This window comes from Cetorhinus maximus, chromosome 4 (assembly GCF_964194155.1).
Source record: "Cetorhinus maximus chromosome 4, sCetMax3.hap1.1, whole genome shotgun sequence".
Lineage (NCBI taxonomy): Eukaryota > Metazoa > Chordata > Chondrichthyes > Lamniformes > Cetorhinidae > Cetorhinus > Cetorhinus maximus.
The window spans coordinates 134,319,416-134,336,425 of record NC_135882.1 but is presented as its reverse complement, the minus strand read 5'-3'; the positions used below and the strand labels follow the sequence as shown (position 1 = coordinate 134,336,425).

The 17,010-nt window shown below is 44.4% G+C and overlaps 1 protein-coding gene across 1 annotated transcript in view; it reads right to left on the bottom strand.

Moving 5' to 3' along the window:
• Positions 1 to 2,724: 2,724 nt before the first annotated feature.
• The window catches only part of LOC144679916 (cathelicidin-related peptide Oh-Cath-like), a 34,628-nt gene continuing 20,342 nt past the window's right edge, over positions 2,725 to 17,010 (bottom strand). Inside the window, exons 2-4 of the mRNA XM_078540880.1 lie at positions 12,359 to 12,466; positions 4,923 to 5,003; positions 2,725 to 3,157 (exon numbers count right to left, since the gene is read on the bottom strand). Coding sequence (XP_078397006.1) covers positions 3,149 to 3,157; positions 4,923 to 5,003; positions 12,359 to 12,466 — 198 coding nt within the window. The 3' untranslated portion in view covers positions 2,725 to 3,148. The remainder of the gene's footprint in view (positions 3,158 to 4,922; positions 5,004 to 12,358; positions 12,467 to 17,010) is intronic.

The window sequence follows — 17,010 nt, the reverse complement described above, 5'->3', positions numbered from 1 at the left end:
TACAGCTCTACAAAATCAGACTCCCAATAGGTCACTCTCCATGTATGAGCCAGTTAATGGGTAGAATCCAAATATTCAAATATGGTTCGCACCCTAGCTGAACCAGATCCTGCCATCAACCAAAATTTCCATACATCTCCTCATTGGAAAGTGACCAGCGTTACAATGTTTCACTGGCTTCTTCCTTCCTCGCCCTTCAGTTTAATTATGCCCACCCAACCTGAATTTTAAAACAAGTTTCCTCTGGCTGGGGGTCTAGAACACTGGGGTCACAGTCTCAGGATATGGGGCAGGCCATTTAGGTCTGAGATGAGGAGAAACTTCTTCACTCAGAGGGAGGTGAACCTGTGGAATTCTCTACCACAGAAGGCTGTGGAGGCCAAGCCACTGAATATATTTAAGAAGGAAATAGATTTCTAGACTCCAAAGGCATCAAGGGTTTTGGGGAGAGAGTGGGAGCGTGACGTTGAGATAGAGGATCAGCCATGATCATATTGAAAGGCGGAGCAGGCTCGAAGGGCTGAATGATCTATCCCTGCTTCTATTTTTACTACGTTTCTATGTTTCCATGGCTTACAAATTCATTCCTTTGCTTTTCTACAGTGTACTAAGGGGGAATTAGTGTGAGATAGGAAACAGTGTCAACAGCACCACCTCTGGAAGTACAAACAACTCTTCGAACACGGTGTTTATAGAAAGCATACAATTAGATCCCAGCCTGTAACTCACTCCCGGGTAACTAGTATCCTATATATAAACCACCTGAATCCCTTGATTAAACTTCAGCCTGTAATAATTTATATCCAATAATAACCAGAGGTCTTGTGGTGCAGTGATGGGTGGTGTCCCTACCTCTGGGCTCAAGCCCTGCTTGAGGACTTGATGGCCAGGGAAAGTGTGCTTATAACGTTGCCAAGCATTATCAGCCTGCAAATCCTTCCAATGTACCTGATGGCAGGTGGTAAGAACGGAAGAGTTTCCTGCTCAGCCATACTGCAGAAGGCAATGGTAAACCATATACTTTGCCAAACATAATCATGGACTGATCCAATGAGAGTTCATGATTGCCAACACCCTCTTAGGGCACAGTACCTGAAGGCAGAGGATGTCCAATAACAGGTATGGAATCATAGAATGATGCCGCACAGAAGGTCATTCAGCCCATTGTACCTGTGTCAGCTTTTTTATAGAGCAACCCAATTCGCCCCACTCCCCTACTCTTTCCATTTAAGTATCTATTCAATTCCCTTCTGAAAGTTATTATTGAATCTGCTTCCACCACCTTCTCAGGCAATGCATTCCTAATAGTGAGTTACAGACAGGGGGGCTCAGATGATTTATATAAAGAATAACGGATACCTGGAAGGAGCTTACAGGCTGGAATTTAACTGAGGAGTTTAGATGAAGCATAATGGATGTGGATTACCGGCTGAAATTTAATCAAAGGATTCAGGTGGTTTATATATAGAATAATGGTTACCTGGGAGTGAGTTACAGACTGGAATCCAATAGACAAGCTCAGATGGTTTATATATAGAATAATGAATACCTAGTAATGGGCTAGACTGGAATCTAATCAAAGGGTTCAAATGATTTATAAATAGAATAATGTATAATTCACAGTTACTTTATCCTGGTGGGAGTTCCTTGTTCCAAGCAGGATAGATAGGATAAACATCAGAAAAAACCATCATACAGGAGGTTGAGCACTAAACCCAAATAGAAAATTAGAAATAGTCTTTAATTTTGTTGAATGGTTCCTCTGAATCAGGCGTTTTGTTTCTGTGAAGAACTATGATGAGTTTGACAGATATAGTAGTCACTGTCTGCCACCTGTTGGCCATTGAAGAGTACCACAGGAGCCCAACATCACATTGCAACACACTGTGCTAGGTCTCCAATGAGGATATTAAACGTGGATAGCATAGTCTGCCTTTTTTTAAGGGGCTGCTTCTTTATTACTACCATCATTGCTTCCTCAAATGCACATGTGCATTCTCTAGGACCACTCTGCATATTAGAGTCTTCCTGTGAAATCACTTCAACTTGTGTCACATTCCAATGGTGAACCGATGCCATAGCCGGTAGGGTGATACTGTTGAATCATCAGTGGATAGGGTGGTCCTGTCTGGAAAATGATGAATAGTATGAGCCTGGTTGGAAGAGTGTTGCCAGCAACTCTGGATCAAAGGCTTTTGTGTCAAAATATGAGAACAGATTGCATAAACATGGCTTGTATTCTCTTGAGCATTGAGGTTGAGAGCCATCTAATCACAGTGCATAATAGGATTTCTTACTGAGTCAGGGAAGTACACTGGGGTGTTATATGACCCATGAAAATTTTGACCAAGTCCCATCCAAAAGTTCACTCCCATCTCAATAACACTGCTGTCCCAATGTAGCATTGGAAGAATTTCCTGGTACTGCGGGCAAGGGTTGCTGAGTAAGTGTGCGGGGCTTGATAGTAAAAATATAGTCAGTAACATGTGGCTCAGGGGAGAGAGCTTAGTGAGTGACAGTGTGAGGGAGCTGGATTGGCAACAGAACAGAGATTCAGAGTGCTCTCAGGGAGGAGTGTGACAGAGCTGGATTAACAACAATAGAGATACGGACAGTAGAGCAGGGCACGTTTAATGGTCATCAGTGCGCAGTGTTATCTGTTATAATTCAGCTCTTGAGTGTTGGGGGCAGTACAGTCCATACTTCACATAAAACAGACAGACATTTAAAGTTGATTATAATTTATTGTTACAGGATCGGATGATTCAGACAGTGAGACTCACAGTTTAAATGGAATCCAGCTTAATGGCTGCTTATGATAACACCGAGAGGAGTAGCTATAATCGGTTGGGCTACTCATCTTTACTTACTATTGGTCTAGGTGATTGGCAGGTAGTCTGAAGAAAAGGGGCAGGACCTAATACAATGCTTATTGCAAATTTTGCTCTCAAATGTCTCATTTTAAACAAAAGTTTCTGGAGAGTCTGAAGCCAATTTTCATATGTTACTTTTCTGTAACAAATTTTACATTGCATTCCGTTATCACAGTATTTGTTTTAAGCAAGTAACTTCTGACAACAGATGGCTGCCTTGGCAGTTCATCCTGCCTTCTTTACTGCTGGCCAATGTCCTCTTTGAAACTCCTCACTCAATTCTGCTGAAAAGGCAAAAGCAAAACACAGAATTAAACACGGTGGTTGCAAATCCCGACCTTTTTACCCAAAGGAACAAGAGTGAGTTATTCCGCAACTCGATCCTGATCTGCTATTCGGTTAGATCATTGCTGATCTCTACCTCAACTCCATTTATTCACCTTTGCTCCACATCTCTTGATACCCTTAACACAACAAAAATCTATCTCTGTCTTTAAAGCTTTCATTTACCAAGCCCTCACAGCCTTTTGGGGGAGAGAGTTCCAGATTTCCACTGCCCTTTGCTTCCTGATTTCATACTTAAATAAACTAACTCTAATTTTAAACCTAGGCCCTTTCGTCCTGATTTCTCCAATCAGAGGAAATTGTTTCTGTTTATGCTCTAGCCTATTGAATCCTATTAACATTTTAAACATCTCGATTAGATTAACCTTCACCCTCTATACTCAAAGGAATATAAGGTTTACACAATCTGTCTTCATAATTTGACCCTTTAAGCCCTGATAAAATTTCTGGTGTGATTTACCCACCTCCCCCCCACTGTCGATATCTTTCCCAAAGTGTGGTGTTGAAAATTGAGTGCTGTTCTCCAGATGGGGCCATACCAGGACTCTATACAACTGGGACACAACTCCTCTCCTTTGTATTCCAGCCTCCTTATGATAAAGACCAATAGTCCATTTGCCTTTCTAATTGTTCTTTGTATCTGTCTAACTGCCTCCTGGTGACTTGTATATCCTGTCCTTTGTTTTTTTTCTCTCTCTGTATGAGTTCCTGATTTATTTACCAGTTTAAATATTTGCACAAAGCATGAGAATGCCCACTCAGATAAGTCCAAACATACCCACGTACAAAGTAAAGTCTGTACTATCATTAACTGACTCCCATAATTATAGAATCTTTTCATCTGTATGGAGGTGCTTTCACACTTCCACCGCCTAGAAGGTCAAAGCCAGTCATTGTATGGGAACACCACCACTTCACAATCCCACTCCAAGTCACAAACCAAGCTGATTTGGAAATAAATCACTGTTTCTTCAATGCCACTGTGTGAAAATCCTGGGACTCCTCACATAACATCACTGTGGGAGCACCTTCCCCGCAAGGACTTCAGACACTCGAGAAGAAGACTCACCAACATTTTCTCAAGGGCAATAAGGATGTCCAATAAATGCTGGCCGTGTCAGTGACACGCACATTCCCGTGCACGTGCTGTCCTTGGCGCTTTGGGTGGTGCAGGTTTAGGAGATGCCACCAAAAATAAAACCCTTGATGCCTTCGATCCCTGTCGATATTCACACTGCAGCCACAGTGCACCGGTGTTGGAGGGAGTCGATCTTTTAGTTGGTGGATAAGGTGCAGGTCATGCAGGCTGATTTGGCCTGGATGCTATCGAACCTCTTGAGATGTCATTGCAACTGCACCCATCCAGACAAGTGGAGAGATTCCATCACACTCTTGCCTTGTGCCTTGTAAGAGGAAAATCTTGGGGAGTCAACAAGTGAGCCACTCACAACAGGATACCCAGCCTCTGACCTGTTCTAATGGACATAGCATTTATGTGGCTGGTCCAAGTGAGTTTCTGGTCAATGGGGGCCCAGGATGTTGGAGAGTCTTGCTGATGGTAATGTCATTGAATATCAACTGGAGGTAGTTAGGCTGTCTCTTGTCGGAGATAGTAATTGCTCAACAGTAATTATATCTGGTCTGTCTAGCCACTATCCCTTTATGTGAAGTAATTACCAGAAAGGGAAGAACGAGATTGCTTACCGGTGAGCAGCTGACCGTGGTTTTTGTTGGTACAGGAACATTGAAGCTAATTGTAATGACTGCGTTGCAAGTCAAAATGGTCTGTTGGGAAAATGGAACAATTAATGAAACAAATGGTCATATTCTGCAATTTTGGAAGAAATTCACAGTTCAAAACAAACATAACATAGGTTTGGATTCCAAAGGTCCTTCTGCCAACTTGACCCCTTTCAAGAAGACCAACTCCACAGTCTCTCAAGAATGCAAAAAACACAAGAAATAGGAGCAGGAGTAAACCATAAAGCCTATCGTGTCTGCTCTGCCATTTTAAACGGGCATGGCTGATCTTGGGCTTCAATTCCATTTTCCTGCCCGCTCCCAATATCCCTTAATTCCCTGAGGGACCAAAAACCTGTCTATCCCAGCCTTAAATGTATTCAACGATGGAGCATCCCTCTGGGGTAGAAAATTTCAAAGGTTGACAGCCCGTTGAGTGAAGTAATTTCTCTTCATCCCAGTCCTAAATGATCGACCCCTTATTCTGAGGCTGTGCTCCCGTATTTTAGATTCCCCAACCAGCAGAAACAATCTCTCAATGTCTACCCTACTAAGCCCCTTCAGATTCTTGTACGCTTCAATGAGATCACTTCTCATTCTTCTATGCTCAAAAGAAAATAGACCCAATTTTCTCATCCTTTCATCATAGGACAACACCCCCTCATCCCAGGGATCAATTTAGTGAACCTTCGCTGTACCACCTCTAATGCAAGTATACCTTTTCTTAAATGTGGAGACGAAAACTGAACTCACTACTCCAGGTGTGGTCTCATCAAAACCCTGTATAAACATTCTCTCCCCATTACACCAACCAGCCTCGTCTAATGTCCAGTGTCCTAGCATCAATCGCCGTTTTTGATAACTCATCACATTCTGGTGAATCTGTGCTGCCCTTCCTCCAAGGCCAATATATTCTTTCTGAGGTACTGCCCAGGACTGAATGCAGTACTTCAGATGTGGATGAACCAGAGCTGTATACAACTGTAACATAATTTCCACCCCTTTGTAAAGCCCCTTGAGATGATGGCCAACATTCCATTAGCCTGTAAATTACTTTTTTCTACCTATTCACTGGCTTTCAGTGAATTCTGTATATTGACCCCAAAAATCTCTCTGTAACACCACAGCTTTTAATTCCTAGGGAAAAAACAGAGTGAAATATACATTCAATGGAAAGACACTAACGAATAGAGAGAGTTGCAGATTCTAGGACATAATTCCCTGAAAGTCTGTGTGTAGGTAGTGTGAAGATGGATGTTAATTTTTTTTTATATTTTTGGGAATATGGAGATATTCTGTAAAAAAAGTGTGTGTGTGTTTTGTGTGTGTGGTGTGTGTGTGTGTGTGTGTGTGTATGTATGTGTGTGTCTGTGTGTGTTTGTGTCCATGATTGATTAAACTGGAGGAAGGTTAAAAAAGACAGCTTGTCTGTGAGAGCTGAGAGATAGAAGGGTAAATGAGCTAGATGCATGCATTTGTAATGAGAGGCTATGGTGAAGTTGGATTTATAAGTAAATAGGTTGGGTTTTAAAAATTTGCATTAGGAGCTAGGTAGGGATTTGACTTTTCAGCTGTTAAATTTCAAAGGGGAGCTTAAGGGACTTTTACAACTTACAAATATTTCATAAGTAAAGAAGGGAAAGTTATTACATTTTTCGACCGGAAAGTGGACGCAATAGGAAAACCAGAAAAGTCTTTGGGCGGAGTTTTTCATTAATGAGACTAAGTGCAGTGGCGAATGGTTTCAGCAGCACCCACCCCATTGTCCGGAATGGCGGGAACTCGCGTCCGATTCTGTGCTTTGAGGGTCATTAATTATGCAAAGATGTGTATCGGTACGAATCATCTGGTGGTTCGGGAGCTGATTCGTCCGCCCATATTCATCTGGTGGGTTCGAAGGTCTAGGCGCCATATTTAAATGCCAGTCCAATACACAATTTCACTCTCTGCTGCCCACCAGAAGTATGGTGCCCAGAACTAAATGCAATACTTCAGATGTGGGCTAGCCAGAGCTGTGCACAACTGTAGCATAATTTCCACCCCTTTGTAATCCCTCTTGAACTGTCACGGCACTCACACGCACCCTTCACCAGCTCAGAGACACACACGTCGGTCTGGCGCAGCTGTACATTAGGCTCAGCCTCACTTTCTGGGGAACACCTCACTGACACGTCCCCACAGCAGACGGAGGCAGGGACAGCCCAGGTCTCCGGCACTCGTAGGGCTGCTGGAGACCAGCCACCCGCTCAGTCTGAGTCAGATGATGAGCCTCTAGAAGTGGCCACCAAATCAATGCTGGAGATGCAACAACAGGGGGGAGGAACATCAGGCAGAGGTTCAACAGTAGCTCAGCAGACTAGAGCAAACGATGGAGGACTCCATCCACATTCTGTCTGATATCATGGCTCCAACATGTGAGCGCCTTGAGGTCACCATAGGAAGGCTGGCCACCACCATGGAGACCTTGGTCCAACAGGTCTACCGGATTTGCGCTCCGCTCTGCACTCCATGGCCACACACTCTGGTGGGCACCATCAAGATGGGGATGGGGCACCTTGACCTCCCTCCAGGTGCATTATCTCCTACGGGAGTCAGGCCAGGGCCTTCGGGCACCCACAGCAAGGATGAGCGTCTGCTGGTCACCCTGGGGGTCTCCTCTCAGGATACTCCAAGGGTGTGCAGTCGCTCACAGTCCTCTCTGCTTGTTACCCCATCCACTCCAGCTTCTGAGGTTGCCGAGGGCAATCCCGCGCCTGAGCAGGTGACCCTTATCAGGCCAGGACTCTCCAGGTCTCGGACCACCAGAAAATATCCACCAAGGTCATCGCAGACATCATGAAGGTAGCAGTCAGCAGGCTGCCTCCACCTCTGCTGCGGATGTCAGGGCTGTGTGTGGCGGTAGAGTTAGGAAAGCTAAGAAAAATTGATGTAACTTTTGGCTCATGAGTGTGTGAGACATGAAAATAAATTGCACCTTTGTTAATACATTTGAATGTCCCTATCAACTGAAAGCATTGTGATTTTGTACTTTGGAATCCTCTTATTTCGAGGTTTAACCTTGCTCTGACTCAGTGATATTGCCTCACTGTGAGATTCATATCCCTGTGATGTCAGCCTCAGTTGAACTAGTCTCCGGACCCTTGTGTGATGTCAGGGAGATGTGTTTAAATCTTTATTGGAAATGTGTGATGTAAGTGTTTCGAACCTTTCTTCCTCAAGAAACACCATGGAGTAAGGGCAGCTTTTCAGCATTGATATTCTAGTGGCATTTGTGTCCCCTCAGTGGTAGTGGTAGAAGAAAAGACATGCACGGGAGGAGGGGATCCCTAGGCATGTCCACCTCTCAGTCGCAGCAATGTCATTAGATGGCGGCGAAGGCTTCAAGTCTTCTCTCGTATCACTCTTGTTCCTTAGTGGACTCTCAGTTCCCAGAGTGAGCTCACTCACAGGGCCCCATGGACCAAAGCAAGGATCATGGCCTGGCGATTCATGAGGTCAGAACGTGCATGTGTGACTTATTCTTGTTGCAAGTGGGTGAACATCCCCTGAGTTGAAAGGAAATGGCTTTGAGGGTTAGGAGAGATGTGGCCATATTCCCTCACTTAAATTTACTCTTCCTGGAACCTGTCAGCAATTAACGCATTACGGACACGTCTCCCACATCTTCCTTCCTCCATGGCGTGATCATGCTCATACTGACCCTCAGCAGCATTGTGAGGTTCCTGGGCCTCCGGATCTTCATCCTCCGATGAGCTCTCATCTTCCTCCAGTTCATCCTCTGGCAGGGGGTCACCTCTTTGCATAGCCAGATTGTGAAGGGCGTAACACACTGCGATGGTGCAGGAAACTCTGTCGGGAGTGTATGGGAGTGAGCCACCTGAGCAGTCCAAGCATCTGAAGCGCATCTTCAGAAGCCCTATGGTCTGCTCTATAAGGGAGCAAGTGGCACTGTGGGCAGCATTGTACCTCTACTTGGAACGACTCTGAGGGTGATGCACCGATGTCATCAGCCAGCGTTTCAGTGATTACCTCTTGCCTCCAAGCAGCCATCCCTGCAGACATAATGGCCCCTTGGAAACCTCAGGCACCTGCGAGTAACTCAGGATGTAGGAGTCGTGGCAACTCCCAGGGGACCGTGCACAAACATGCAGTATGTGCTTCTGATGATCACACACCAGTTGCATGTTGATGGAATGATCGGCCTTGCAGTTTATAAACATTAGGGGCTGCTTCCATGGAGCCCGTATAGCCACATGGGTGCAGTCTATTGCACCCTGCACTCTGGATAAAGCTGAGATAGCGGTGAAGCCGGTGAATCTTGCAGCCTGGCTATCTTTGCCCAGGGCAAACCTAACATAATGATGGGCCTTCCTTTAAAGGGCATCTGTGACCTGCTTTTGCATCGATGTGTTGCAGACTGAGAAATGCTGCACAGGCCAGCTGTTGATCTTTGGAAAGAACCAAAGGCCAAGAAATTGAGTGCTGTGGTCACCTTCAAAGCCATTGGCAGGAGATACCCTCCAACTCAGCATAGCGTCAGGTCATCACAAGGAATGTAGCATACATGATGTACCAGAGCTCGGGACAAGCGCAGATGTGCACGGCATTGCCTCTCACTCATCTGTAAATAGAAGAATCTTCTACAATAAAACCTAGGTCTGGCGAGTTGTCCCTGTTGTCTGGGTCTCTCCTCCTGACCCTCCTGTTCATGCTCTGGCTCCACTTGACCATGTCCCTCCTGCTGGAGCTGCGCACGAAGTCACTTCTCCTTCCTTTGCCTTCCTCATTGCATTAGGACCCTGACAAAGGCAGCATTGAGCCCCTGATCCATATCTGCTTTTGCCTTCTTTCTGAAAGGAAATATTGACGACATCAATGATTCAAGGGACAAGAAAGGGAAGCTCAGAGGATGACATGTTTGGAAACTGTAAAGGGCCATAGCTTTTCCTGCCCTACTTGCATGGTAGCTGATGCCACCTTGTCCCTGAGACACTAGCACACACATCGAGGTGACCAAGATGGCATCACAAATACGTAACATCTTCAGCCCTGTGTGGGATGCCAAAGTTTAATTAAGATGAGTGACCCATCCTAGCTCTGTGCTCCAATCTCTGATGTGGCATATTAATGACCAATCAGTTGCTTATGCTCATGGGCCCTTTGGCCCATTAGGAGTGTCAATTCTGGAGAACACATGACAGGCCTTCATTGATGGAATGTCATATATGATACAGCTGTGCCTCCCTCACTGTTGCCTGCATTCCCAAATTTTACGTGTTACTCTTGAGATGCAGCGACTGTGATGCGAAGCCACTGAGTTCTGAGTATCCCTTTAACAGTGCAATGAAGCCATTGGCTTTCAGTGGCTTTCATCACAAGGAAGTCTTGCTACTTTCATTCTGAGCAGACTCCTGCTCACTCCTGCAGCAACAAAAGGTTAGAGGGCGACCCCAGAAAGGCCCCCCTCAAGTTCGCCCTTCCCCCTCATTGCCATTCCACAGCCTTCCCTCCCCGTCGACCGCCCTTGTGTTCATCAACCCTACCCTCGCCTCACAGCCTACCCCTGGTTGAAATGCTAGTTTCTCAAAGTGGAGGCCTGCATGAGTACCACAGCACAGTGGTGTTCCTTGGGACAATGTAGGCAAAGAGCAGGAGCAGGCCAAGCCTACAGCCCCAGCAGTGTGGCGTTCATCGCAACAAGACAGGTGCAGAGCTATGTCAGGTAGGCTATGTATGTTGCACTCACCTTGAAGTTACCAGCGAACTGAGGTCTGACTTGTGCATGCCACCCCTTTTCAAATGGATTTGAGGCTGACGCAATTTCCCGCTAGCGTGACATAAGATTGGAAGGCCTGACAAGACTCTGGCGAGCAGCTGTTTTAATGTGCATTCATGAGATGTTAATGAATGAAGTTGGCATTCGCGCCACTAGCCGGTGGGATAACTGACCCGCCATAAACACGCCATCGGGAGAATTGCAACCAGATTTTACGACGGCAGATTTACGACTTTTTGCCTGCCGCTGGATTCTCCTCTCCCGCCCGCCATGAAACCCACCACAGGCAGAGTGGGAAAATTCCACCCTTTTTTCAGAAAGTAGTTTGAAAGGAGAAGTGTTTGAGGAATTGTGTGGTATACCTTTACTAAAGTAACAGTAGTTTGTCTTAGGATAATACTACTGGGTTTTTATAGTCAAAATCTATAAGGGAGTTGTTGCAAAGTTGTTTACTTGTGTGTTCTGACCAAGACGGGTTTTTTTGGAGATGTTTTGTATGACTGTTTCAACTGTGTAATTTTAACCTTATGTGCTAAGTTTTTTTTCTCATTAATAAATCTTTTAACGCTTTAAAATTCTAAAGATGTTACTGGAGTTCTATGCTTCTGGGGTCAGTAGCTTTCCTCCTCATTTTCAAAATATGAAAAAAAGGTTTATGATTAGATTCCCTCTGGAATCTGACTTGCTCAGCAAATAACATCAGCTGTGGTCGTAACAGTAGATAAAGCTATAAAAAGACCAAGAACATTTAGGGGCTTATAAATTGGAAGTAAATACAGGAATGAAGAAGCATTGATAAATTTATCCAAAACATTTGTTTGAACACAATTAGTCTGGGTGCAATTTTAGCTATACAGTTATTGAAAGGACGTTAAAGTAATGGATAACCTAAAATGTAAATTCTCCAGGATGATGCCAGCGATGCAAAACTATAGTTTACAAGGACAGACTTGGGATACTAAGACTATTTTAATTGGATTAGAAGGGGTTAAAAGGAGATTTGTACAGGAGTTTTGATAGAGTATCATTTCCTTTGGTTTGACAGTCAGTGACAAGAGATCACTAATTTAAAATTACCACTAAAAGAGTGAGGAGGGAGGTTACAAAAAATCTTTACAGAAAGCCCAGAATCCTTTGCCCCAGAGAACATCTGAGACAGAGACCATTGCAGCTTTTAAGGGAAAATTGGATAAATATTTGAAGTGATAGAATATTCAGCAATAAGGGGAGAGATTGGAACAGCAGGATTAGATTTGGATTGTGCTAGGAAGTGATGGCACAGAGCTGATGGGTTGAATGGCTTCCTTCTGCACTGCAAACCTCTAGGTTAAAAGAAAAGTGGGGTAAGTTGTATTGGGAAGCATGCTGACACAGACAGTAGAAATGGGTTCAAAATGGATCTATGAACTAGGACAGGGATCTTGTGGATTAGGGAGTTCCCATCTTTGTTCAACCTCCCACCCATCATTTGCCTTGTTAAGTGGGGGGCAAAACTTGTCCATTTTCCTGTCATTCCTCTTACAAGGCAATGAGGGAGACCCCTGGTACAATGCAGACTTGGTACCCTTGTCTCCGCTGAATTCTGTTGTTACTGTCGCAAGAAAAAAGACACAGTTGTACTCACTCCATTATCCATGTATTCACAGTCTTGCATTACATCCTCCATTCCCTTAGTGCACACTGTCTGCTTGAGGGAAAACCCAATCTCGTATTCTTTACCTTGTGGCATTTGCTGTAAAAAGAAAAGGTGATTAAGCTTTTACACACTTCCAACAATGCATTCTAGGGAACCAGGTCTGTTGAATTTCACAGGCATTTGCTTCTTTTTGGTCAGTGGATTTGTCTTCTCACAAGCTGAGGGATTTTACCCCTGAAATACCAAATACATTTCACACATTTATATGCCAATGCTAACAAAAACTCCCACATCAGGTATAGCATGAGTTTGATAAAGGCGAAAGCTCCATCCACATTGTCTCATCAAACACCCCTGGGCATGCATGGTATAGGTTAGAGATGGAGTAAAGTTCCCTCTACATTGTCCCATCAAATACACTCATGGCAGGTACAGCAGGGGATAGATATCTCCCCCTATATTCTCCCGTCAAACACTCCCAGGTGAGGTGCAGCATGGATTGGATACAGAGGAAAAATCTACACAGTCCATAAAAACATAAGAAATAGGAACAGGAGTCGACCATTCGGCCCCTCAAGCCTGCTCCGCCATTCAATAAGATCATGGCTGATCTTCTTGTATTTCGATTTCCACATTCCCATCTAACCCCGATAACCTTTGATTCCCTTGCCTAACAAGAATCTATCTACCTCTGTCTTAAAAATATTAAATGAACCCACTTCCACCGCCTTCTGAGGCAGAGAATTCCAAAGTCGCACAACCCTCTGAGAGAAAAAATTTCTCCACATCTCTGTCCTAAAAGGGCAACCCTTAATTTTAAAACAGTGCCGCCTAGTTCTGGACTCACTCACAAGAGAAAACATCCTTTCAACATCCACCTTGTCAAGGCCATTCAGGATCTTGTATACTTCAATCAAATCACCCCTCGCTCCTCTAAACTCCAGTGGAAACAAACCCAGTCTGTCCAACCTTGCCTCATAAGACAACCCACTGATTCCAGGTATCAATCTAGTAAACCTCCTTTGAACCGCCTCCAATGCATTTACATCCATCCTTGAATAAGGGGACCAAAACTGCACACAGTATTCGAGGTGCGGTCTCACCAATGCCCTGCATAACTGAAGCTTAACATCCCTACTTTTATGTTCAATCCCTCTCCTAATAAAGGATAGCATTCCATGAGCCTTCTTAGCAGTCCTGTCAAGCACTCCCTGGGCAGGCACAATACTGGCAAGATATAGGGCAAAGCTCCCTCTACTGTACTCCATCAGAGACTTCCAAGGGCAGGTATAGGAGGAGTTGGATACAGAGTAAAACTCCCTCTACATTTCCCCATCAAACATTCTCAGGGCAGATACAACACAGGTTAAATGCAGAGTGAAGGCCCCTTTACACTGTCCCATCCAGCACAGTTCAGTGACAGCTTTTGGAAAGTTGGTTTTCTCCAGATGCCATTGCCTGGGTCTATTTACAGTGTAAGAATGGGTTCTCATTGTTTTCCTAGCTGACATAAATCTGTGATCCTCCTTTTCCAGTACCTGCAATTTTGAAGAAAATAACTTGCATTTATGTAGCATCATACAACATCCTCAAGATATCCCAGCAATGAATTACTTTTGAAGTGTAGTCACTGATATTATGCAGCTAAACATGGCATTTTATTTATGCACAGAAAGGCCCCACAAAAAAGCACCTCCCACAGTGCAGTAGTCCCTCAGCGCTGTTCCATTACAGAACAATCTCAGATAAAAGATGGCACACAGCTGCAAGAAAGGCTTTAATAAATGTCATTGACTTTCTCTCACAACAAGGAAGGAGAGGTGAATATTAACATCAACATCAAGACAGCAGTCATCTGAGAATGGCACTAATGATACCAGCAAAACTGAGGTCACTGCTAGTCAAAAGCAAAAATTCTCCAGTGCCTGAAGTCAAATATGGCACAAAGGAAGATGATTGTGGTTATCAGAGATCAATCATCTCAGCCACAGGACATTGCTGCAGGGATTTCTCAGGAAAACATCTTTGATCCAACTATATTCTGCTTCTTCATCAATGACCTTCCCTCCATCAGAAATGGAGCAGGGCTGCTCACAAGGCTCCACAGTGTACATCCTTAGTCAGACTCGAAGCAGCTCATGTCAGTCCAAGCAGGACTTGAACATCTTCCAGGGTAGGGCTGGCAAAGTGGCAGATATAATTCATGCCAAGTAAGTACCATTGTGGGAGCACCATCACTACAAGGACTGCAATGGCCAAAGGAGGTGCCCCAAGACCATCCTTTCTGGGCAACAAATCAATAAATGCAGCCTTGCCAATGTGGCCCATATCCCAAGGATAAAGATGAGAAAAAACACAGGTGCAGTGAATGGCAAACAGCTGCACAGAAATCTAAAAATTTGCAATGTTCCTTTAATGGCAAGAACCCAATTAAAGAAAAGGGAGATCACGCAGTTTCTATTTTCTGGGAATCTCCTTAATTTACATAAAAATCAGGGTCTTAATAAGGCTAGCTTCCCTCCCAGTTGCCCTGTTACACCACCCCACTTCCCACGCACCCCCCCCCCAACACCCCCCACCCACCCACTCCTGCAATTCCTCACTTACTTGAGGTCGCTGCTACTGTTGCACCAGTCCAATCTTCAGCAATGCTTCACAAGGTCAGTTAGCTCTCATCTTCTGTTGAATTGAGACTCAGGGCCTAATAGGGGTTATATCCTACTCCCAAAAATGGACATGTCTGAATTTCTAGGCCAGGGAGTTACAAAGTTGCAGAATTTTTCCTGGGTTAGTGATCGAAGGAAAAATTATGGACATTCAAATTCGATTAGAATAGTGCAAAAAGGAATAAGGGCTGGAGGGATATAGGAACAGGGCAGGTAAGTGTGATCAGAATGATTGGATCATGTGGAGGACAAAGGTCAAAATGCACTGGTTGGGCTGAATGGCCTGTTTCTGTGTATTAGCTCCTATGTATTTCTGTGTATCTATTATCAGGTTGAGATACAATTTGCCCTGTATATTCAGAGAGCCCCTGAAACACAGAAACAAAGATCAAAAGTTTGACACCAGTACTTCACTAATGTGGTGGCACAAGCTGCATGATTCCAAGATCAGTAGGCACAAAACCATATTTGATGCCTGCCAATACCAAGGACAGCTGCCTCATAGCCAACAGCAAACCAGTTGCTGATTTTGCCATTTTTAACAAGGACACTTGCACTTCCAGCCAACATTGCCAGTAATAGGCTGCAGTCCAATGCTGACTAGCCCATAGTATGGAACCGGAATCAAATGTAAGTCAGACCAAATATGGGTTGCAGGCTCATGAACCAGTTGAGGTTTTACAATAATCCAAAAGCTTTGTGGTCATTTTTTCCAGTATGAACTCACAAGTGAACAAGATTTATTAGGTTCACTTTCATAATTTACTGTGATGGGATTTGATCTCACCTTTGGGTTGTTAGCCCAGTGCAATCCCACTATCACCTATCTCACTGAATGTGCTGATCTTGCTTTCCAGTAACACTGCACTGCTACATTTCATAGGATCAAAACAAGCTGCCGTGTAGCTGAGCTAAAGAGCACCCTGGCTGTCAGTATTTGACCGTATTTGTGCTACAATAGTTTGATGGGTGAAACCCATGGAAGGTGCAGTTGTGTTAAGGCCATCAATTGTAAGCAGGCCCTTAAATATGCGTCCTACTGAAGTTGTTGGTATGCATGAGGTCCAATGTTATGAGAGGTTTTGTAAGAGTTTTGCAGAAGTGCCAGCAGTAAATGTAAGACCAATTCACAGACAATACTTATTTGCAGTATGCGACATATAAACTTGGGCCATCTACTGGGGCCTTTCCAGGTTCTGTTTTCCCTCAACTGCTCCTGGATTTAGCAAGTACGGTGCAACATGTTGAATCTAGTCACCACCTTCCACTGGGTGTGGTGCATGGAGGTCTTCAGGCAGAGTACCCTCACATGTCAAGCAGGGTAAAACCACCTCTCATGCATTTCATACAGGGGTACATCCACCCCATTAGCCATTAAGCAGACAGTTACAGGAGATGGGGATGAATATGGTGCTTCACCACAAACTCCATTAGATCGTTGGCTTTACCATCCTTGAGGTATTTTTCCAGTTGTAGGTGAGTCCAGAACAAGGGGACATAAATATATAACAGATCAAAATAAGCATTTAGGAACAATTTATTTACAGAAAGAGTGGTCAGAATATGACATTCACTGCTAGATGCAATGGTTGAAGCAGATAGGACTGATGCTCTTAATGGGAGGCTTTGATACACACATGAAGAGAATAGGAAATATGAGGACAGGGTGGAAAGAGGTAATTAGAGTGGGAGGATGCTCATGTGGAGGATGAACACCAGCAAAGATCTGTTAGTCAAAATTCCTGCGCTGTCAATATTAGTTGAAAATGGGTTCCTGCCCATGCCCATTCCAGTTGAACCAGGCAGAATGCAAACTTTGTGCTCCCTCCTCATTTCAATGATTTCAGCGTGCAGCCCACTGTGATCCATGCTGCTGGCTGGCTGCATGCTCAACAAGGGCCTAACAGCGTGCGAGGCTAGTGCGTGTTTCAGCTCGTCCCCAGCTCTGAGAGGCAGTTTATTCCTCGTAAGGGA